General features: G+C 55.3%; 1 protein-coding gene across 2 annotated transcripts in view; it reads right to left on the bottom strand.

Moving 5' to 3' along the window:
• Positions 1 to 2,833: 2,833 nt before the first annotated feature.
• CADM3 (cell adhesion molecule 3) overlaps positions 2,834 to 24,231 on the bottom strand; it is a 33,086-nt gene continuing 11,688 nt past the window's right edge. The window contains exons 2-10 of one of the 2 annotated variants that reach the window (XM_067313562.1): positions 13,572 to 13,712; positions 13,183 to 13,335; positions 12,823 to 12,960; positions 12,405 to 12,575; positions 10,842 to 10,932; positions 10,181 to 10,350; positions 7,237 to 7,359; positions 5,189 to 5,314; positions 2,834 to 3,845 (exon numbers count right to left, since the gene is read on the bottom strand). In XM_067313562.1, coding sequence (XP_067169663.1) covers positions 3,727 to 3,845; positions 5,189 to 5,314; positions 7,237 to 7,359; positions 10,181 to 10,350; positions 10,842 to 10,932; positions 12,405 to 12,575; positions 12,823 to 12,960; positions 13,183 to 13,335; positions 13,572 to 13,712 — 1,232 coding nt within the window. In that variant the 3' untranslated portion in view covers positions 2,834 to 3,726. The remainder of the gene's footprint in view (positions 3,846 to 5,188; positions 5,315 to 7,236; positions 7,360 to 10,180; positions 10,351 to 10,841; positions 10,933 to 12,404; positions 12,576 to 12,822; positions 12,961 to 13,182; positions 13,336 to 13,571; positions 13,713 to 24,231) is intronic. The other variant, XM_067313563.1, reaches the window with a different exon arrangement.

Genomic DNA, 24,231 nt, shown 5'->3' with positions numbered 1-24,231 from the left:
AGGGGATGGTAACAGGCCCACTTGGGGTGAGACTTGGCCCGTACTTAGCTGATGTCTGGAGGAGGCAGTGGCTCCAGCCAGAACATGCTGCCCATGCCGGGTCCTCCCCGCTCCATGGGAAATGTTTGTATTGAGCACCACTGAAGAAGGTGGGAGGTTTCCTGTGCTGTTTCCTGTGACTTCTACTATGACATGGGATTTGCATGAAGGCCAAATCCTGATTTCTCTGACCAGGTGAAAAAGGTAGCCAAGGTTTGTTTCCGGTGCTTGGAAACACTGATGATGTCTATGCTGGAGCTCGAGCAAACACGGAAGCCAGTTTCCCAGGTGCGCTACGGCTGTCAGTGTCTGGGGGATGGTCTAGGGAAGGGTATACTTTGCATCCAGCGAGGAGAGAGCAGCCAGCTGGACTCTTGGCTCAGGCACCCAAGACAGCAGCAGCGACAACCACCTGCACCAACCCTTGAAGCAGCTCTGGGGTGGCAGTGCTGGAGCTAGGCAGCTGAAAAGTCTGTGTGCTGCTTGGCTGTGCCTGCGGCACACTGCCTCTAATGGGGCACAATCTCACTTTCTAACCCTAAATACCTGAGTCCCTTTTTTTCAGGAAGATGTAACCAGTTAACTCCTCTCCCTTGCAGACCCCCAGCGGGGGGTGGTTTTTGCAATGATCTACACCATGTAGACTTATAATGAGATTAAATTGTATTTGAAAACATGTCCTTACATTTTTATTTTAAGGAATTACGTCTATTCAGTAGTGGATGTTAAAGAGCTTCAGAGTAGCATCAGATCACACATTCATACATGCTCAGGTGTGCAGTGAAATAGTTAACAGCATCGACATTTGCAGTGTTATCTCTCGCAGCAACGTTAGCATCCCTTGAAATGAGCTCAGATCTACTGTCTTGGATTCTCTGCAGACCCAGGCAGATCTACATGGGTTGTATGCTGACTGTACAAGCAAGATCCTTCCTGCATGAGTAACTCTTCAAAAAATGAGAATAAAAAGGAGCACAGCTGCGAGATGGCTCTGCCCGTCCTCCTCTCCTGGCTTGTCCCCCTGCATTTTGGGACACTGCACTCAGGAAGGGCTATGTCAAGGCCAATGTTCTCCTCCAAACAGATGTAAAGGGAGGAACAAAATGGGGAAAACCACAGGTTTTCTTCACCATGTGTGATAAAAACTTTACACATTTCTTTCTCAAGGTGCATAATATCCCGTTGCCTGTGTGCTCCTGACAGACAATTTAGCTGTGGTGAATCCAGTCACAGCTCTGCATGTGAGACAGATGCTACCACATCATTCATTCATACCCCCTAAAACTGTAGCTGTGCCAAACTCCTTCCTCACATCTGCTTGGCCCCAGGGCACCCTGCATCCAAGTGCTGCTTTTGGCTTGCCAGCACCAGCCCTGTGCTTTGCAGCCCCATTACCCTCCTTCTAGCACATCGCACTCTGGGAAGGCTTCCTGGGGCCTTTTTCTCTGTGCCATGTGCAGGGATCTGTGCCTGCTCTCAGGGTCTAGACAGGAGGGACATTACCAACCCCTGGCAGGTGGCATAAGCATCTTGTACCTCATGGCAGAGGAAATAGGCTCTTCCTTTACCTCTCAGGTGCAGTTACCCACACCACTGCAAGCTTTGCCTCCTTCCAGAAGGGCTCTTCTTCCCCAAACACCCCAAAATCAAAGGGGTGCACAGCCGAAGGGCAGCTCCTGCAAACCCCTCATGTCAGGCCAAGCAATGATGGGCAGCTGGGCATGTGGGAAAATCTCATCCCAAGTGTCAGAGGCATGGCCTGGCACTCCAGGGTGGCATGGGGTATCCTGCAGGCAGCTGGAGCACACAACCCCGTGCAGCTGCAATGTGTATCCCATGGATACAGGGTTGGGGTGAGGGAAGTGGACCCCTGGAACACGTTGGAGAGGTCAGAAAAAGCTTCTGGCTTTTGTCTGACTTGGAAGAGATATGGTTTCTCCACAGGGAGGCCCCACACAGACAGGAAGCAGGGCAAACCTCCCACCGAGCCTCCACAGAGACCCCCAAACTATAAAGACACTAAACCTGGGCATTTAGACTGCTGTCGGCTGCAGCCCCTGGAGCCAGGAGGAAAACAGCCTTTTCTAAACAGGAACTCACCAGGCCTGAGGGAACATCTCAGATGGAGATGGAGTCCAGCACCCTGAACAGTGAGAACAGATGCCCACCCTCCAGCCTGATCTACAGCTGAATTCCCCTCTCTTCCCCAGCCTGGCTGAGTTCTGTCCTGGGCTAGACTGAGCTGCGTGTCTCTCTGTGGGGTCCTGTGCTCCTCAGCACAGCGCCGTGCTCAGCAGCTTCTCTGGGAGGGGTCCAGGAAGAAAAGGGAGGCAGACAGGTCCAAGGAACAGACCCCGATGGAGCCTCTCTCTGTATGTCTCTTCCCCGCCAACAGAAATCCCAGGCCTCATATCACGCTAGGCTGGTAGCAGAGTCGACCAGATTGTTTCCAGCTCACATCCCGTAGGGTCACTGGGCCACGTCAGCTCCCACTGCAGTCATTCTTGGGGTTTAAACTACCCTTTCCAGAGGCTCCTGGGGCCCCAGAGCTGGGCCCAGTGAAGAGGGGAGTCGTGATGGCCGCAGGCCTGCTAGATCTCCTGGCTCTGCCCTGTGTTCCCGGTGCAGGTGGCCTCCTGCACTGAACATCTCAATAGATGGTTTAATTGATGTTTCCAATCTGTGAATTTGCAACTCAGGGCTTTTCTTCAGATTTGCCCCCAAGCCCCTGCCCTCCCCCCTCCCGCTGGGGTAGGAACGGGGAGCTGCAGTTGCCCAGCAGCTCCCAGTCTCTCCAGGGGCCTCAGCGGTTCCCACCCTGGAAGCTCACCCCCCTTCACACATCTATCACACAAGGACAGTTCTTCTCCTGAATGGACATTGTTTGACAAGAACCACCAAGGATAAAATCAGTACAGGGTCCCGGGGTCCCTCCCCGCTTGCCCCGAGCTGCACTCCCAAAGGCGACGCGTGCTGAGCCCTCAAAGGCAGAGATGCTGCCCATCAGCATCCTGCTCCGGGTGTGTACAACCCCGTCTTGTCTGCTGCGCCAGGGTCCATGGCACTCCCCTGTCCCCAGCCCATGGGCAGCGCCATGAGTTTGGCTTGGGGAATCATGCAGCAGCCAAGCCTGGCAGGGAGTGATGGGGACATGGGTCTCAGCTCTCAGTGGGAGGCACAAGGCAAACATTGGTGACAGAGAGGCCACCCGGCTGCCTGGAGCTTGTGCCAGAGCCTGGAGCTGATTTTATCCTTGGATATAAAAGAAACCAAAATGGAGAGAAACAAAGGAAAGAGCTACATCGACCCCAGCCCAACATCCCAACCAAGGGCCCAAAGCAAAGAGCAGCCACGAAACCAAAGCAAAGGTCCAAAGGAAGAAGGAAAGTCGCTCACTCACTGGTTGGTCTGTGTTTAGTGCGAGCGTCGGTCGCAGGGATGGAGGTGCAAGCAAGCAAACGGGGCCGGGGCTTTCGCTGTTCGTAGTAATAACGTTTTGTACAAGTTCAAGAAGAAGCATCATGTCTCAGGCCGGTCGCTCTCTGCTCTCTGTCCCACCATCCCTCTGTCCGTCTGTCTGCCCGTCCTGGGCGCGAGAGAAAATCTGTTGGGTTGAGTTGGGTTTGTGGTCTGGTTTCCATTTGCATTGGGGTTTGTTGGCTCCATTTCTCGCCCTTTCCGATGCCCCTAGATGAAATACTCCTTCTTGTCATCACCACTGGCTTGGCCGCCCTCTGCATTGATGATGGCCGTGTCTGCGTCTGGGGCATCATCTGACCCCTTGGCCTCGTGGGTCAGGTAGGTACCTGAGCAGGGAGAGAGTGTGCAGTGTCACGTGCTGATCACTCTCCCAGTGCCATGCTCCCGCGCAAGCAGGTAAAAGCCCGGCTGCCTGCAGGGGCCCCAGTGGCAGAGCTCAAGGGCTTGCTGGAAAAGGCACTTCCAGCCCGCTGCAAAAATGGAGGCGAGAGGAGAAAAATCCTTTGGATGCGCCCTGAAATGGAAAAGTCACTGGTTTCTCTGGGATGAACCCTGCCCAGGGATCGTTCCTCACCTGGGCTGCTCAAAGCTTGTGCTGTCATCTGTAGCCAGAAGTGAAACTGCCCCCAGCTTTGCAGGCAGTTGCACTCAGCTGCATTTCCAGGTACACCTCCTGCCCTCCCCACCATCCGGCTTGGCTCTGCTGTTGGCATAGGGCTCTGCCCCTCCCTGCATCCCTGTCCCTGTTCCCCATCAGAAAACTGAAATGTTTCTCTGCAAAATGACAGTTTGCAAAGAGAAGTTTTCAGGTTTGGGGATGCCTGCAGAGAGCTGGTGCCCAGAGCCATGTGGGCTAGCACAGCGCTTGGCAGGAGGACATGGGAGCCTTCGACATGCGGCTCCAGCTCCTGGCTCCCCCAGGAGCTACATGCCCCAGTGCCGACATGGCAGGGGCAGATGCAGGCAGCTCTTCTGGGTTCGGAGGGCAGGGAGGGGGGCTCTTACTCACACATCACCTCTGCTGGTTTTTGCCGATGTCTGGATGTGACCGTCTCCCCGTGTCTTACGCATACACCTGCTGGGTGGATGAAAAGTCCAGGGATGGGGAGGTGGAAACGGTGGATAGGGTAGGAATAACAGGAGTGTAGAGGGCTCAGGGGATGGGTAGAGAGGGTAGCGAGAGAATGGGAAATGGGACGGGGCAGGCACACCACACGGTGCAGAGACAGGGACTGATGGGATAGGCAGTCCTGGGGCTGTGGGTACCAAGCCATGTAGGAAAGGGAGAAAGGGAAGAAGGGGAAAAGCTGTCTCTGCCCGGTATTACCTAGTCCTGTCTGGCTCCAAGGATTTATCAGGACATCTCTGTGCTGGGGTCGGTGCCAGCACAGTGCTGTGGCCCCTGGATCCTGGAGGGCTCTTTTGGCTGTGTTGGGTGTCTCCAGATACAGGATAGGTCTGTGGCAGGCAGAATGGGCAGTAGCCTCCCTTCACCCCTGCCCCACGCTGCCCACTCACTTTGGGGAAGTTGTCCGGATCCCAGGCTTGGAGAGTCCCATCCAGGAAGAGAGCACGCTCTGCACTGTCTGCCTGGTATGCCACAGCGGTGGCTGATAGGCATGGGGATCTTGGCTATGTGCTGTCCCAGAGGAGCTCGCCCTTGCCTTACCTTTGTGTCTGATCAGGTAGTGTCCCAAGACGATGAGGAGACTGAGCAGGAGAAAGACGATGACAGCAACCACTCCACCAATAACTGCATGGTATGGGCCGGAGGTTGATGGCACTGGGCTGGCATCTGTCCATACAGCAGGGAGAGAGAAAGCAGAAAGAGTGAGATATACTTATAGGCCCTGCTGCATATCAGAGGTTGGTGCTCATCCCAAGGATTGCTTAGGGCCAAAGACAGGAATCTGGGTAGGGTCCAATCCTGCTCGGCTCTGTGCCAACACAGGATGTCTTCCAGCATCACACACAGCATCCATCAGCCTGACCCCACTGCAAATGGGAAGAGAGAACTGTAGAGGCAGACAGCAGGGAGGAGAAGAGCCAGGAGAGGAATAGAAAAGGGATGGTGCCCATGGAGGCATCAAAAGAAGCAGGGAGGGGAATGCAAAGGAGGGTGGTCCCCATCTGCACGCAGCTGCCGGAGTAGGTAAGTCGGTGCTGGCTTCTGTAGGGATGAGCTGAGAGATGCTGAGCCCTGAGCAGCTGCACTGGGAGCCCTGTCTGGGTGAGAAGCAAGCTGAAGAGCCTGTCTAGAGCTGTGATGAGCAAACCTAGCCTCCCTCAATGCCCCAGCTGCTTGGGATGTCCCCCAGGGACCAGCACCAGCAAAGTGCTCTGCCACCATATATGCAGCTCATGGTACCTCTGCCCTCAGGATCCTGCAGACCCGCAATCCCCATTGCTCTCCTGAGTGATTCCTCCTCAGAGGTCTCCAGCCAGCTCCAATCCTGCTCTGTCCTTTGCGGAGTGGATTTCTGCCCAAGAAGGGGATAGGTTGAGCACATGGCTCTGCATGAGGAATCCATGGCTGAGCCAGGCTTTGCTTGCTCTTCCCCTGCATCCTGCCAGTACGCAGGTGATGAGCAGACTTGCACGGCAATGTGCTGCACCACAGGAGATGACAGGCAGGCATCCTAAGGAAGGTGGTCCTGGCACCACACTACGCCCTCTTCCCTTTTTGGAGATAGAATCTAGACAGTCACAGTGGAGTGAATCCAGCCAGAAACTGCCAGTCCCAACCAGCTGCATCTCATAGCTGAGTCCACAGCAGGGTCCTGGCATTTGCCCTGACTGGGTGGCACTTTGTGTTTGGGAATGTGAAGCAGCACCTCATGGCAATGTCCCCTCTGCAGGGACAGCAGTACTTGGGCCAAATGGAGATGAACTGCTCAGAGTCAAGCTAGGAAGCTCCTGCCTGTGTGGGGCAGATTATATCTTTGTGGCAGCCTGTACCCAGAGAAAAGCAGGCTCATGTTGAACTGGGTGAAGGTGTTTGGCATCTATTACAGGGACCAAATCCTCCTTCCATTCAGTTCTCATCCTCCCAGCTCAGCTCCAGGGTTGAAAGAGCCAGAGAAGTATTCAGAGGAAGAGGCGTTTGTACAGGACAGTGTGGAAAAAAACAGAGGAGGCAACAGGAAGAGGGGTGACATTTCACACAGACACAAGGCATGGTTTGCAACTCAGGGACAACTGCTGCAGCAACCTGCCACACAACAATGCTCCAGCCAAGAGCATGGGGGTGACTACCTGAGGAGACTCAGTGCGTGGGTGAGTGCCCCAGGAGAAAAGTAGCTCCCTGCTGGACAGGATGACACTTCCCATGGTGCAAGAGGGACGCATGAGGGCGCTTCCACCCTTCACGCCTCCTGGCAGTGGTCTACATTAATGGGATGGGAGCAGGAGGTTGGGTAGCAGAGACAGGGAAGGGTGGGAAGGACCACTGTGCAGCCCATGGTCTCACTCTTTGACCTCTTCTGCCATAGAAATGCTGCATACCACCATCCAGAAGTGCTGGTCCTGGTGGGAAGGTAGCTGCTGAGTCCTGACATGCCAAGAAGCAGTCAAACTAGATCAGACCCTGGTTGGGCACCTGGGATGTGGCAAGGGTCTCCCTGGCCCATAGGTTGGGCAGCCATCCTACTGCAGACCTTCTCCTGTTGGGTTGGGGACCAGCGGGCCATAAAGAGAGAGAAAAGGAGCTTACGGTACCTTGGATGGGAGCTGGAGTGAAGGATGAAGCGGTGGCCATGGTAGCATGAGAGATGGGCTGGGAAGGGCCTGGCGGAGGGGCTGGAGTGGAGTGAACGTGTGGGGTGGGGAGCTGGGAAAGATCTGGGGAGGACAACAAAAACAGAGGGACACAAATCAACCCCTCGGAGAAGCCAGCTAGCTGTGACAGAGTCCATTTGAGGAGGCCCCAGCTCCCAGCCTGGCTCTGCCCCTGCACCACTCAGCCCTCTGGGCTCACCCTGGCAAAGAGCAGCCCAGGGAACATTCCACCTGGGTGATAGGGACAGCAAGCCCTGGCCTGCTGGGCACCCATCTTTCTCAGTCATGCTGTCCCACGGGTCCCATCCTACCCTGGTCTGAACCTGCTCCTTGGACAGCCCTCACAGCCTTGCTCCTCTCTTCCTGCCACCATCCTCTCATCCTCTGATAACACCCTCCTGGGAAAGCACTCCTGTGGATGCCTTCCCCCTCTTTGACCTGCCGGGTGCCAAAGCATAACCCCGTAGCCCCCTCCTCCGAGAATAGCTGCTGGGCACCACTGGGTCCCCTCCTGTGTGGGATCCCAGGGTTGGTAAGTGTCACCTGGCACAAGGTCCCACCTATACTTTCCTAGGCACATCCTTAGGACTGCTCTGTCCCTGCTCCCCCTTGCTGCAGACCATGACAGCTGCTGTGGCAGGCAGGTTCAAGAGCGCTCAGCTGGGCAGGGCAGATGCTCTGGTGATGGCGCCTGAGATCTAAGTGCCTCTGGGGAAAAAAAGAGGGGGATTTGAAAATGGGAACCAGGCCCAGATGTGGAGGTCCTCTGTCAGGTGCTGTGAGACCAAGTTGGTGGATGACACCAGTGTTCAGGGTGCTGTGTGCTCATGGATGGGTGCCAAGCACCCTGGATGTTGCTGTGAGATCCTGTTGGTTGTAGAGCACCTTGCGTGCTGTGAAGTCATGGCTGGATGCAGAGTGCTGTGAGTGATGCTGTGTTCATGGCTAGGTGCAGAGCAGGGATGGGTCTGCACTGGAGATGGACACACCAGTTACAAGAAGGGCCAGAGCCTACCCCGGCTTGTGGGAGAGCTCCAGCTCACTCAGTGCCCTGAGCTAGGGCTTCGAGAGAAACCAGCTCCCTATGGAGACCCCTGCACCCAGGGGTGACAAGGGGGGTGGTAAAGCCACAGCAGGAGCAGCCTGAGAAGGGTGAGAAAAGACTGAATGTCCTCTCTCTTGGGGCTCAGTGCAAAAGTAGTGCCAGGGAAAGCAGGTATGGGCCAGGAGGATGGCGGGCAGCAAACACAGTGCCAGTCCAGAGCGATCCCAGTGCTCCCTGCGGCAACACTCCCCCAGGCTGGCAGGGTGCAGCGGATCCAACACCCCGGGACTCTGGCCATGAGCAGCACAGGGAGACAAAGGGTGCAAGAGGGGAGGAATGGGCAGGGCATTTAAGGGCTCATCCTGGGCAGGCAGAGGGGAGAGGGACTTAGTGGGGTGGTGGGTCTGAGGAACCATTGCAGCCATGCGCATTCTCTATCCACAGCTGTGTTTGTAGGTGAAGGATGTTGAGTGTGCCTGAAACAAGATGGGAGGGAAGGGAAGGGGAAGCAAAAGGGAAAGGGAATAGCTGTAGCATGTAGGAATGTTGGAGTGGAAGATGGGAAGTCTAAGGCTGATGGAGGGGACAGAGATGGCAAGATGTTTTGTAGGAGAGGTGGACATCCCCAAATCCAGGACCAGATCCCCATTGTGGGGCAGTGGGGGAACCAGCTCCTACCAATATGCTGGAAAGCTGCAGGGCAAAGGGGCTGGGTGCTGAGCACAGTGAACCCGGGATGGGGCAGCACAGCTGCTGGCCTCCCAAGCAGCCCTGGTCAGGGAAGGGTCAGAGTGCAGAAGAAACACTAACAGCCCTGCGTAGCACACAGCTCTGCTCCACGTGCAACACACAGCACTCAGACGCAGGTAGGGCTCAGCAACAGTGAACATGGAGCTTGCAGCAGCAGAGCAGAACCAGGAGCAGGAGAGGTGGCAAGGGGACAGCAGGCAGCAAGGAGTGGGCGACGTGTGGGGTGACAACAGATGCTGCTCTTTCCCACACAAGGACGGATGTCAAGTGTGGTGAGCCGTTTTGGGGGCACAGGACAGCAATGCAAGCCTCCAGCTCTGTCGATTCAGGGTAAGCCATTGGGCCCATCTCTAAAAGCTCGGGATGTAGCTCTCAAGGAACCCTGCAATTTGGAGGGGTAGTGCCATCAGGAATCCTCTCTGGCTCCACAGTGTGGAGGGCCATGGCATAGATAATAACGCAGAGGCTTCTTCGTCTGTGACCTACTCAGGTCCCAGAGGTTCCAGCTTTGTCCTGCCTGTGGTCCCCTTAATCCCCCCATTGCACCCTCTCCCTCGTCCAGTAGGAGGCGATAGGGACCAAGCTCAGCCTGGGCTGTGCTGTGTCCCTGCCTCAACCCCTCCTCGAGCTGCTCTCTGCCCTTCTTGGCCCTGACCAGCAGCTCTGTACAGTGCCTGGTGGGACCAGGTGTCCCCTCCTTATGCTGTGTCACATGTAGAGGGGAGCAAATGGCTGAGGCTGAACACCAGAGCAGCCCGAAGGGGCTGGGACGAGGGCTGGCTCCAGGCGAAGACGGAGAGCAGCAGAGAAGGACACGGCAGGAGTCTGGATGTGTCTCGAGGAGCTGGGGATGCAGCGCTCCTAGGGATGCTCAGCACCCTGCCAGTGAGCGTGCTGGGACCCCAGCCGTGCGCATGCTCCGAGCACCCACTCTCGGGGCAAAGCCCCTCTCACACCATGGCCCTCCTGGGTGAGAAACCATGTCCATGTGTCCCTCCATGGGGGAAGCAGTTGGGATGGAGGTGCTGTGCCAACTGACAGCTCCTGGGAGGAGACGGGTGATGCAGGGTGCCCTGTGGTCCCGCTTACCACTGACGTCAAGGTTGTACTTGGCCACGACGCTGCCCATGGAGCTGGTGGCCGTGCAGACGTAGGTGCCGCTGTCACTCTTGTTGAGGAAGGGGAAGAAGAGGACGCTGTCGGAGCTCAGCTGCAGGGGTGTATCGCTGCCTTCCTTCTCCCACAGGAACTCCTGAGGGCTGGGGAGTGGGATGGGGGTGAGACACCTCTCCCTCCCCAGAACGTCAGGGCTGGTGGGTGGGGGGCTGGGGCAGAACAGAGCCACTGCCCAAGCAGTGAAAGGGGTGGTGAAGGCATGAGAATATTTAAGCAGAAGTAAGACACCCATTTTAGAGATGAGCCAAGGTGCATTCACAGCTCCACTGGGAGGACAGAGCAGGCCATGGGGACTTCACCTGTCCTCCGCATGGTGCCCAGTCCTGCCTGGCATTGACGCAAACCCACAGTGACCTGTCCTGAGCCCAGACTGCCCTAATCTGACCCCACACTGCCCTGGTCTCACCCCATACTGCCCTTTCTGACCCTGCACTGTCTTATCTGCAATACCCTGTTCTGCCAGTGCTCTGGGGAGGCCTAAGTGGCTGCTTTGGTTCCCCGGCAGAGTGGCAGAGGGAGGATGGGTTGGCCAGGGCCCAGGGATGTGGAGCTGGAGGGAGCAGGAGGGCCTTACACGGGGTTGCCCTGCCCGTCGCACTGCAGCCGGAGCTTCTCGCCTTCCCGTGGGTACATGGGATGCGGCTCGATCTTTGCCGTTGGCTTGTCTGCATACAGAGAAGAGACACAGATGGATGACAGCCTGCCCCTGCCCCACACCATGCAGGGGTCCTGCTGGCATCCCTAAACTCTGCCCCTGCCCCCAGAGAATCTCCATAGGCTGGCCCTTCCTCTGCATGCATGGGAGGCTGCTGGCAGCAGTGTGAGTGCACCCGTGTGTGTGTGGGGGGGGGGGCCCAGCAAGCCATTGGGATGGGGGGGGGGTAAGAGGCTCTGGGGATGCCATGCAACAGTGTGGTCCCGACATCCCCCACCCCATCCCCATGGGGGGACATGCAGGATGAAGGGGATAGAGAGAGGCAGGACATGGGAGATAGTGCAAATGCATCTCAGGGACAGCACAGACCAGTCTCGGGGAGATAGGCACAGGCGGAACACGGGAGATGGTGCAGACAGGACTTGGGGAGATGGGGACAGGCAGGATGTGGGGGACAGGGATGGGCAGGACATGGGGACGGAGCAGGCAGAACTCAGGCGGGTGATGCAGGCAGGGCATGGGGGATGGAGAGGCAGGGGAAGCCTGGGGCGTGCATGTGCAGGGGAAGTGCCTCTGCAGCATCTGCACGTGTGAGCTGTCTGTGAGTGTACGGGTTGTGAGGAGGAGCGTGTGTGTGTGTGTGTGTGTGTGTGTATGGCAAGGCTGAAAGTTCTGTATATGTGCGTGTGCAGATGGGTGTATGCATGTGTGTAGCAGGGTTCTGTGTGTGCATGCATGCGTGTGCACGCAGCAGCAGAGCTGTTTGTGTGTGGCTGGCCTATACGCATGCGTGTGTGTTTATGTGTCACAGCTTTGTGTACATGCGCATGTGTGTGCTCACAGCAAGGCTCTGCATGTGCTCTGTGCGCACATACATGCTGCCAGGCTCTGTGTGTGTGCGTATGCCTGCATGCACATGCAGCAAGGCTTGGTATGCGTTACAGGGCAATACGACTGTATGTGCACCAGGACCATGCGTATTGCAGCTGTGGGTGTGCATGTGTGCACCTGCAGGTACACGGCAAGGCTCAGCCCGCGTGCATCAGGACTGTGGGTGCGCACATGCAGCAGGGCAGTGGGGCGGTGTGCATGTGTGTCCACGTGCGCACGCACGCATGGCAGGGCAGTGAGTGTGCATGGGTGCCTGTCAGGGCTGCATGTGTACGTGCAGTGGACTCTGCGTGTGTGTGTGCGTGAGGGCTGTGTACATGCACAGCAGGACTGAGGGCATGTGCATGTCAGGACCGTGTGCGAGTATGCACAGCAGGGTTGTGTGTGCATGTGTGTGTGTGCATGCACGGCCATGTGTGTATGACAGCTGCCTAACTGCGGTGATGCTGAGGCTCTTATCCCCTCCTGCTCTCCCAGCTCTGTCCCCCATCCTTATGGCCCTGTCCCTTGCCCCATGTAGTCCTGTCCTCCCACCCCATGTGTCCCAGTCCCCCATGGCCCTGTCCCCCACCACCCCTGCATCCCACGTACAGTGGACCTGCAGCTTCTGTGTGGTTGATCTCTCTACATTCTGCAGGGACTCGTGGTCCACAGCGCAGGTGACTTCAGCATCGTTGTCCTCCTTGGTGACGCGGAACTCCACGCGACTGCTCACAGTGAAGGTCTTCCCGTTGGGGTCCTCTACCACCTCGGTGCCTTCATCTGTGGGGACAGGAGGGACCATCGGAGGAGATGGGGATATAGGGCATGGTCTCCTGGCAGAGGGATAGGGCTGATATGCATGTTGAGCAGGGGGCACTCTGTCCCTGTCCTGTGGTTGATGGTAGCATGGGATGCCACTGTGCTCCAGTGCTGGGCACATCTGCAACCCCTGGTGCACCATTTGCCTCCCTCGTGCTCCTAGCTACACCAGTCCCTTGGGGCACAGCCCCACTGCTTGGGCACCTACCCTTCAGCTCCTTGTTGCCCTTCCTCCACCGGAGCTGGGCTGCGGGCTTGCTGCCAGAGGACCGGCAGGTCAGCCGGGCTATCTTCTCTTCATCGATGGGCTGCTCATGGCCAAAGATCTGGGGTTTCTGGGGGATTCCTGAGAGAGGAGGCAAGAAATGCAACAGCCTATTAGCTTGGTTGTGTGCCACTATCTAGAGATGATTACATGCAGACAGGCATGCTGACAGACACGGCAAGGATGTGTTATGGGTCAGGATGCAGGAGAGCAGCAGAGATATACATAAGGAGGATATCCCATGCGGGGCAAAGCAGGTAGGAGGCTAGGAGCAGGCAGGAGTAACCGCTGCTTGTGGCTTACCTAGCACAGTGACGAGGGCCTTAGCAGTCCGCACAGGCATGGTGAAGATGGAGCAGGTGTATTCACCCTCATCCGAGAGCACCACATCGCTGATGCTGATGGTCAGCTCATTTGGCGTCGACCTCTCCAGCTGGATCCTGTTATCTCGTAGGGCTGGGAGAAGAGGGACAGCAGGGTGAGTGGTAGAGGCTCAATGCTACCAGGACCCTCTACTGGGTCATTTTAACCCAGCAGCAGCATCATAAGCAGGCAGCAGGAAGAAAGATCACCTTCCTGGGGCATCACCTGCCCCAGTGTACCTTCCCTTTGTCCCTGCAACCCTTTGGTCTCAGGGCTTGTTCCTCTCCCCTGAGGCAGCCTTCTTCCATCCCCAGCTCCCTTGCATGTACCTCGTTTCTCCCCAAAGTAGAGGGTCTGCTGGGCAGGGTTGGACCACTGCAGCGAGGAGTCATCAGGATCTTCCACCTGGCACTTGAGCACCACCGTACCACCAGCCACCACCGTCTCGTCTGATGTCGTGGGCTGGCTCTCTGGGCACAGATGGAGAGGTTAGTGGGGGCCCTTGGCATCGCCTCTCCCCACGCATGCAGGAACACTGCTGAGCAACAGAGGGAAGGAAGAGAGGGGGACAGTGGCATCCCCAAAGTCCCTGGGACAAAAAGGGCTCCTGTTCTGGGCTGAATAGCTGGGGGGGGGGGGCACAGCCTGCTTAGGGAAAACACATTTTCTCCCTGCCTCCATTCTGGACAGCCGGGCAGCAGGTCAGGCTGCAGGAGTAGGGAGACTAGGTCATCATGGGAGGGTGGCTCAGCTACCAGGTGCCTGGCAGCTCTTGATGCCAGTGGTGGTGGTGCGGGAGCAGGGGAGCACCCGCTGCCAGGGGTCTCGCCAGATACAGGGCAATGGTGCCTGTGATAGCCAGTGTGAGTGCACATGGGTATGTATATGTGTGGATGTATATCTATGTGCACATGCATACACATGTCTGCATATATGTGCACATGTTTGAATCTACACACATACATACACATGTTTACATGTATATTCACATATATACATGCAAGTGGGCACATGAGAGTGCATTTGCAGGCATGCACACCTGACCATATTGCACAGCCCCTTGAGTGTGTGCACACACAACACACAAGCAGGATACCTGGAGAAATGCCTGCCATGAGTGCTGTACAGTTTTTCTGTATATATAGGCTGGTACCTGTGTGTGCACACATGTACATATGCATGTGACATTCACACTTGGCACAGCTGTGCAGTGAGTGGGGCATATTTAAATGAGTCATGCATGTGCACACATGTACACACTCATGCATGCTTGTCCCTCCCCAGGATTGAGATGTTTCTATTGCATGGGCAGCATGCTTGGAGCTGAGCCATCTTGCATGCCCTGGGGACAATGTGGGGACACTCACAGGCATACATTTGCCCAGTGCAAGCCCATCCTCTGGCCACAACACAGCTGCAGAAGCTAAAAGGACTGGCGGGCAGGAGCCATCCTACCGCCCTGACATACCCAACCTGCAGCACCCACTGAGACAGGGGTTCCCAGAGAGCTGCTGTCCTCAGGTGGTAGCTCCATGCCAACCCGCTTGGAAACACTAGTGTCAAGCCTGGCTCCAAACACAGCCCCTGGGGCTGCTCTAACACACAGACAGCTGGTGCCTGCCGGGCACGAGCAGATCCATGCACAAGCATGGGTATGCCACAAGGCAGCAGGAGAGCCTGGCACCAGGACAAGCACCGGCTGAAGGCAGCAAGCCCTGCTCCACCACCCTGGCAGTGCCAGCAAGCTGAGGCTCAGAGCTGTGGTGCCCATTTCTCCCCTCTGTGCTAGGTGCCCAATGAGACAGGAGGCCCTGCCAGCCATCTCCATCTCTGCCTGTCTTAAGCAGCTTCTTGAAGCAGGTCACTGTGTCCCTGCTGTCAAGGGTGGCTCCAGGGACACAGGGCTGCAACCAGCAGATGGGCCAGCCCTGCCCATGGGCTTGACAGTGATGCTCAGGACAGTGACAGACCTGCAAACAAGCAAAGCAGCTGGGGGGCTGCAATCTCACTGGTGGGGGGGTCACCAAGGGACTGTAGGCTTGATGCAAGGCTTGTAAGCACCTTTTCTAGTTACTCCCCTTCGTTGCTCCTCAATTTAGACTCTACGGGGTCCTTTCTGGAAGGGTAACAACACTCATACATGCTGGGGTTGCTCCACCAGTTTATCAAACAGCTGTGGACTATCCCAGTACACCTGGAATGTGCTCTATGGAATATAATGATATCAGATATGATGTACAGATTATGGCATCTGGTCCACAGGATGAGGTCTGCAGTCTATGATCTGTGATCCATGGCTATGGGGTGTGATGTGAGGTCCATGAGCTGTGGTCTAGGAGTTACAGCCAACAGTCCATAAGGTTTGGTCAGCAGTCTATGGTCTGCAGCATATGACCTGTAGTCCATCAGGGTGGTCTGTATGGTGTGGTCAACAGTCCACCAAGTGTGACCATGGTCTATGGTCTCTGATCTGTGGTCCATGGTGCACAGGCTGGGGTCAGTGACCTGCTCTCCATGTCATTGCCCCTAGGTGGATTTTCTCTCACTCCTGCTCTTTCTGGGCTATGCACATCCCTTCTCATTCTGTCTCACCCCCTTCCAACACCGCATTTCCTTAGCTAAGATGTTACATTTCACTTCAGGCTCCTTGGAGGGCTCCATGCTGGTGAGCAGCGAGCCCAAGGGCAGGGAAGAACACCAACAGGATCAGATAACCCTGTGCCTGCCCCAAGGACAGCTATTTTGGGAGAGCTGACATGCCAATGAGCCAAGCTGCACCAGGGAGAAGGGGGACACTCTCCCAGCCTGGAGATTGCATGCCCTCCTCAACCAGCTGGAGTAAGCACTGAGCAAATGCTGTCTGCACCAGCTCCACAGAAAGAATGGGGAAAGAAGGATGCTGCTACATGCACTTCACTTATGTGCTGCAGAGAGTTTCATAAACCCTCTTAGAGTTCAAATTGGTCCAGCTCCATAACCTGCCTCAGACTGAGAACTAGCCATAAGTGAGGCAAAGAGCTGACAAAGTCACATGCACAGAGCTGCCCTCTGCAGCATCTCTTGTTCAGAGGGCAGTGCTGTCTGGGGATTGACCCCAGCAAAGCTGTCTCCACAAAGACGCACGTCTTGGGAATCTTGCACATATGCATAAGTTCAATGCATGTGTGCATGAGTTCAGGTGTGGTTGCACCCCTTCCCCCCTCCCCCCCACCCAGCTCCATGCCAGATACACACAGCCTGGAGGTGAAGGCAACCCACCCCTATCCACAGCAGTTCTGCAGCTGTCTGGCATCCCAGGACATCTTGGCATCAATTACTCACATTTAAGCAATGAATCAGCCTCAGCTCCCTCTGAGATTGGGATGAATTGTGCCCTGTGCACCCAGACAGCCCACAGTGAAGTCCTGATTTCATGGGCTTATTTCCCTGGGTGATGCTCACTGTCTGGGTTAAGCTTGAGTTGGGGGAAGGATGAGGGAAGCAGCCTGTTTCAGGCTGGATTTCCCCATTTTCCCCTCAGAACAGTAAAGAAAAACATTTTCTTCCACCCATGTTACAAGTTCTCCAAAACTGCCACATCCCTGTGGAGCAGCCAGGGTCCCTACCTGTGCAGCCCTGCTAGAGATATCAGCCCCAACCCTGCCAGCTGCCAAGGCTCTAACAAACCTCTGTTCAGAGCCCTATGGGTCCTCCTGCACCCTTCTGTGCTGTGTGCTGCTGGCTGCCAGACCAGGGCCCTGCCAGAGCCCGCAGGCTCCCAACATGTGGGGACACAGCCATGAACACCCCATCATACCGCTTTTTCCTTGGTGAGGATCAGAGAGGGATCAGAGGAGGGCAGGGGGTTGAGGCTGCCTGGTTTTCCAGGCCCAGACCATTCTGCTCATGTTAAGGAGAGCCCAGCCAGGGAACATGTGTGAATTCTTCCCTGCTCACATCCAGCAGGTGTGATTATGAGAGTGAAAATCTTTTAAATTTGTATTAGAATATTCCCAGGGTTGAATACTACCTCACCAGCCCCAGTAAACTCCTATCACTAATGGTAATATTTCATGCTCGCTATTGAAATTTTGCTCCTTTCCATGTGCCTGGATTTAATGGCTAGCCCTGAGACTCTGCTACACTCCTGTCTGGTCAGCTGAAAAGCCTCTGCTTCACATCTCTTTCCTTGTAGATATTTATAGGTGGTGATCAAGTCTTCCCCATCCTCCCTTCTGATATGCCAACCAGCCGGAGTGCCTGGAGTCTCGCTCCACAGCCTATTTCCGATCTGTTAATCATGACTGAAGCTTTTCCCTGATGTGTCTCCTGTTCACTCATGTGCAGACACCATACCTGGCCTGGTGAGAATTCCCTGTTCACGCATGCCTCACACTGGGAGCTTGTGTGAGGATCACCAGGGGACCTGTCCCCTGGGACAGTGCCTGGTGAGTGTGACCTGTGGTCCACCACAGGACACACCTCTGCCACGTCACACACAGGGTGTCTGCAGCCCAGCCAGGATCAAGGCCATAGCTCTCCATTCCCTCCTCCCCACTGGGGAGATCTGTCTGTTGGCTTGTTTTATTTAATGATACAGTTGTACCTGCTACATCTGTAAGTAGGGGATTAGGTCCTTCCAAGCCACTGTTGTCCAAACTCAAAGCACTCCAACTCCAGTACAATTTAGGACAGGGTATAAAACCCACAGGGAATAAGACAGACCCAATCTCTTAATTAACACAATTATTATCTGCTAGAACCCTGGCCTCATTAAGGTATTAACATAGGGAGAGATTAAACAGAGCAAGGAGTGCATTTTCCCTGGGGCAGGGGGCTAAGGCTACGCAGCCATACATGGCACTCATGTCTGTGTGCTTGTGCAGCGTGACACATGCAGGGCATGTTCAGACCATCCAGACAGGGCAAAAGCTGTCCAAGTGCACAACCCCAGAGACTAGATAGGGCTGAAGCCAGTCCTGCCATCCCCAGAAACCCATTGGTGCCTCTGGCCTGCTCCCATAATCTTTTTTCATGCCCACAATACTGCAAAAATCCATCTTGGTCCCATGGACTCGCTGTCTTCTCATAACCCCACTGAAAGCACAAGGCAGTCACAGCTTTGTAGAGCCCTTGCATAAAGTGGGCAGTTTGGGGAAACAGTGTCAGCGTTGTGCTTGCATTCAAACTGTCATGCCCTGTGCCATCGCTCCACACTGGGCATCTCTGCACCCACTTCTGCTCCTCCTTGGCCACCAGCAAAAGCTGCTCCAGGCTGAGTGACCAGGGAGCCAACACAAACCTCCAAAGAGCTTTGGGGCTGCACCACCCTGAGAGAGCCATGCCTGCCTCCCCTTATGCATTAACCTGCTCTTTGAGCACCCTCGCAGAGCAGGGCCAGCTCCAGATGCCAGGTGGTAGGTAGTCTGCCCACAGTGCTGTGACACAAGACAGACTCAGCTTAAGCATCTCTCACCCAGCAGGTATCAACACTGGGAGTGCTGGGAGCAGGGGACAAGGAACCAGGCTAAAGGGGTGGTGGGTTCAGGCCACAGTGTCACTGGGCACCTAGACATTGCCAGTGGCATCACTGGAGCTCAGGTAGAAAGGAGAAGCTGCCAGTAGCAGGACAAGGGTGCTGGCATGCTCTGGGGCAGGCAACAGTGGCTTAGGTATGGCAGGGATCCCCAGGCTTAGGTGTCCTGTGGTGCTGCCAGGCAGTTGCAGTCCACCTCAGGCTCTGGGTCTCTGAGGAGCTGAAGCCCATGGGACATCCACCCAGAAGCAGACAAGTGCCCGGGCAGCGTGAGGCCACTCTGTGACAGGGCATTGCCTGTGATGGAACCCATGTCACCCCTGGCTGGCTAACAGTGCCATCCTAGGTACCATCACAGCCTGCACTACCCCCTAGGCACTTAGCACCTCACTGCTTTTTGGCAGAAGCCCCCATCTCTCCTCTGCCCAGCTCAAGCTTTCATCAGCTGAGCCTCACTCATACTCTTGAGCAATAAGAGAGCCCCCTTGCCAATCCCCCCCCACCCCAAACCCACATTTGGACCCTCACCCCAGGTATGAAAGCCACCCCAGAGACTGTTTCCCACTCCCAAGGGTGTCCCCTTTGGGTCAATACAATCTGACCACTGGGCTGACCAGAAAAGACAGGATGCAGGAGTGCCAAAGGGACTCTGCTCACTGTAAAGCCACCACAGCTCCAGCTTGGGCTTCAGCTTTACTGGGGACCTTCCTTCTCCTCCTTCCTTTCTGTGCTCACAACTGTGACAGTCAGGGGGGACCAGGAAGTCTAGACAGAGATGGATCTCAGATCCCACAGAGAAAAATGATGCTTCTGGTTAGCACCATAAACCTCAAGCACAGCTCTGGGGGAAGGGGAGCTCCTCCAGACCATTACAGAAAGCCCCCTGGGACTGGCACAGGCCATGCAGATGACAGCCTACGAGATGGTGGGAATCTGCCCAGAGAATCAAGGCTTGGGGAAGACTCAGGATGGGGTGCCACAACAGAGAGCCAGGGCAGTTCAGCAGCAGCCAAGCTCTCCTGCCTGCTCCCGAAAGCCTTGTGCAGGGCACACTTTGCACAAGGGACCCAGAACACCTTGTGCAGGGCAAAGGGACACAGCCCCCTGCTGCGATGGCTCCACTGTCTCCAGCAACAGCCTATACGAATCGCTGCACTGCGCCCTCCGGCACGACCTAGATACTCTGCTCGCCTCTGCGCCGTGCATGCCGACAGCTTGGAAGAACAGATGGGCACGGCTAGGCCGCTGCGCCAGTGCAGCTTGATTTAATTAAAAACCGCCGTGGCTGTAACCTGCCGGCCCTTGACAGAACAGGGGCACAGCCACCACATGAGAGTGCATCCCAATCTAGAGAGCTGCAGTGGGGATGGGGTGGGGAGACAGGACCCCAGGAACAGTGAGTCTCACCACAGGGCTAGCTGGGGAGCTTCACCCCATCCTGCTCCTGCAATGACACAAGGGACAGGGCAAGGCCCCACAAGGCCTCTGTCCCTCCTTGTTTGCTGGTCACAGCCTTGCCACCATACTCACACACGAGATGGTAGCACTGTGCTGTCTCCAGCAAAGTCAGTTGCCAGCCAGGCATGAGGACTCACTTGTTGGAGGACACAAGGACTAAAGTTGCAGTCCTAAGACAGCAACGTAGGATACTGAGAAGCAGGGAAGATGCCTCGCATGTCATGACTGCTCCCAGCTCCAGTCCTGGCATAGCCCAGTGCAAACTCCCAGCTCAAATCTCAGGGCGTTTCCAAAGGAAGATGAAGGCCAGCTCAGGCTATCCTATAAGACTGCAACAGCACTACAGCTTTTCAGCAGTATCATAAGACACGTCTCTAAGAAATATTTAACACCCTTTACAGAGGGGTCCCATTCCACCCCCCCCAGGCATCCTCAAAGGGCTTTGGGCAACATCACAAGGGTTCAGAGGCAGGAGGGGGGGAGCAGAGAGAGCTCCTGGCCACTCTGAAGCAGGATGCTCTGGAGAGCAGGTTGAGCTGAAAGCTTTTGGACATTCTTGGCACCCAGCTTAAAACAGCTCCCCACAAGCCCCAGGGACAGGTGTCAGACACCCAGGGAAGCATCCGCACTTGCCATGCCAGCAACTGCTGCCAGCACGGAGCCGCTGACACCTGACAGCCATCTCCCAGGACATGCTGGTAGCTCAGGCTGGCACGGCCGCCTCTCTCCCTCCCTCCGTTGTGATGCGGAGCAGCCACTGAAGCAGTCCCTTGGGCTGCAATGCCACAAGGACAGGATGGCTTACCTGAAAAGGCAGAGAAGGGGGGCAGCAGAGCTGTGTGCAGCCCTGATCCCCAGCATGCTGACAGGGTTTAGCACCAGGCTGCCATGCGCATAGCACCTGAAGATGGCTCCTGCCACCAATCTGGCTCTGGCAGGTGCCTCAGTACTCACACAGAGGAGGGAGGTGAGCACACCAGGGACTCCCAGGGACTCCAGAATTGCTGTAGAGGGATGGGACAAGGCCAGAAAAACATGCAGGGAGTTTGGGACTTGCCCTGCCAATGCAGGGCTGGACTCAGGGACTGGACTCACAGGTGTAACCAGCCCAGGACCCCCAGCTCTGCCCTTCCCTGGCACTGAAACACTCAAGATAGAAATTCTCTCTTTCTGGCTCACATCTCTCCAAGAGTGACAACAGATACAGAAAGTGGGAGGATGTCTGGCAGCCATTTCTTCACTCAGATCTACAACTCTTCCAAACCAAGTTTCCGAGGGCCACCCAAGCCTTGCTTGCCACCTCCAGCCTGTGGCCTGCTATTATCCTACAATAAAATAATAAGTTATTTTACAGATGGCAAGCAAGCACCGAGGTGTTCCAGCAGCCAGGGCACCTGGGTCCCCTGATGGGACCCTTGTGGAAGGAGGAAGAGATGGCCAGTCCCACTGGAAGCAGGTACACAACTCCATTGCAGTCACCATCTCAGACCCATGAGACAGCAAGTGCAACCTCAGGCATATCACAAAATACTATGGCAATGACTTCACTAGGCCTCCTGCTTCTGGCTAAGAGCTACTGCTGTGTTTCAGATCCCAACCAGCACATGAAAGTTAGAGAAGCAACACACTCCACACACACACACACAAAAAAAATCAATATCTCATTAATTAAGTCTTTGCACTTTTGCAGGGGGCCGCAGTCATATTTATGAGGGGAAAATGATGTACACATGTCTCCTAACTCCCTGAGCCCCAGCAGCAGGACTTGCTTGTATGGTCTTCCCCAAAACCCTTGTATCCCATCCCCAATATCTTCCTTTCTCAGAAAGGTCTGCAGCTCTGGTGGTTCCAGCCCCAGGACACTGCCATACAAGGTAACATAAATCCTCCACAGCACATCTCTGGAGGCTTTTGCAACACAACCTAATGGCACATCTCCTATCTTTCAGGAGCCATTTCACCTGGAGCATCTTCTGGGGAAGCTAAGCACAGCATATGCTTGCAGTGAGCGATGCCTGTGAAGAGCACTACAGCACAGCTTCCCCTGTGATATGCCTGGAGGACTAGCTTGTACCCACACCAATCTGTGGGGCAAAGCATAAGCCAGGGCCTTCAGAGGAAGCTGTGACAACTACCAGACACCAGCCATGTCTGTCCAGCAGTACCAGGATCACCCAAACCTTGCAGCATCTACATCACCACAGCCAAGGTGTTGGAGCAAGAGGCGCTCCTCTGTGTCACAGCATGGCCCAGGCCATCGTGGCAATACTGCAGCTAGATTCCCTGGTGCTTTCAGGTTGAAGACAGAGAGAGCAGCTCATGGAGGCAGGGCTGAGTCATGCAGGAGGCAGCTAACCTGGAAAGCTCACACACAAGCTGACATCCCAGTGGGACCCCATTGCCTCAACACAGCAAGGCTGAATTACTTCTACTGCTGCTCCCAGGACTCCAGAAATCTAGGCCCCAAATCTTGGTACTGCCAGAGATCCTGTAAACAGCCAGGTAGGAAGGTGCTTTCAGCTGCCACTGCAGTCACACAAGGCAAGCTGCAGCAGGAACCAGCAGGCCTCTCTCCTGGCCTATTCAGCACTTGCAGGCTCAAGGCCATCAGGTCAGCCACAGCACTTCCACCCCTGGGTTAGAGCCCTGGCTCCAGGCTGTGAAATCATTTCTGTCCAGTTAGAAATCCCAGCCCCAGGGGAAAACATCCACTCTGAATCCCACAAATGCCTCCAGTCTGCATTCACAGCCCAGAAAACAGTGCTGCAGCCATACAAGCACAAACAGCAATAAAGGGCTGGCAGCCCACATACCAGCTCAGGCCAGGAAAATCTGAGCTGTGGGTGGAACAGCAATGGAAGAGCCTAAACTACAGGAGTCCACCCCATGTTCTGCACTGCTGGGCACTTGTCACGCAATTCCCAGGCTCCAGAAGCACTACACGTTATTCCAGATCCTGGGAGCACACATGTACACTCATCTCTGCTCAAAAAGCCAGCAGCTTTGTACTGCATTATTTATTGTACTGTTTTCTCACCTATGGTTGCTCAGCAAAGCCCTGCAGTCTCAGGAGCTGGCCAAGGTGTGGTTTTACACGACATTTGGTGACATCTGGTGCAGCCACACAAGTAGGAGGCAACCCCTGACACCCGCCCCTCTGTCTCCCATCATTCAGCACAGATCCTTTCCATCTCTTTATAACCACTTGGCATTTTTCTCATTCTTTTCTATTTAGTCTAGTTTCATCATCATAAAGATCCAATTTATCTTTGTTGACACAGACATTTTCTAAGGCAAGTTATCTTCTCTCCAAGGACTGTATTTTAATAATTCAGTCAGCAGCCATGAACTGTAACGCTCCATTTCAAGCTGCAGGCATCCTTGCCTTGCAGTTCAGTACATGGTGTATAACACTGAAGCAACTCAGCTAAGATGGGAATTTTGAATTTGGTGGGCTTTGAATATGACCAAGCAGGCCCAGACATCTGCTGTGCAAGCTTGGCCAAGAGCTGATTTGAGCACTGTGTGAATCCACAGTCTGGGACACCCAGAGCCCAACTTCCAGGCTCCTCCTTGCAGGCAGCTGACTGGCTCCAGATTTTGTTAACGAGGGAAACCTGCTCTTGTTTTAATGCACCTGCTCAACACCACCCTTGTGTGCCTCTTCCGTGCATGCCTGCCTGTACACACTGGTCTAGCCAGCATGCTCCAACCCTCACACAGAGGGGATGCACCATTCTCCTTGTGCTCACTCACATATTCAACTTCAAGCACAGACAAGACGTGCAACAGTTTATCCCTAAAGGGGATGGATGCAGTCTCACCTTGCTTACCAGTGCAGGACAGCCATGCCTGACTCGGAGGCTCTCTCATGCTGCATTATCGAGTCTGGCTGTGGTATGTATGTCTGATACCATCACCTTTGCACTCTCCTGGTGTGTGAGAATGCTCCAGTAGCTACATGCCCCTCTTTAGCCTGAGCAGGGAGAGCAGCAGCCTTGGGGTAGATGCGGGGC

This window comes from Apteryx mantelli, chromosome 31 (assembly GCF_036417845.1).
Source record: "Apteryx mantelli isolate bAptMan1 chromosome 31, bAptMan1.hap1, whole genome shotgun sequence".
In the NCBI taxonomy this organism is placed as follows: Eukaryota; Metazoa; Chordata; class Aves; order Apterygiformes; family Apterygidae; genus Apteryx; species Apteryx mantelli.
This window is presented reverse-complemented; position numbering and strand designations above follow the sequence as displayed.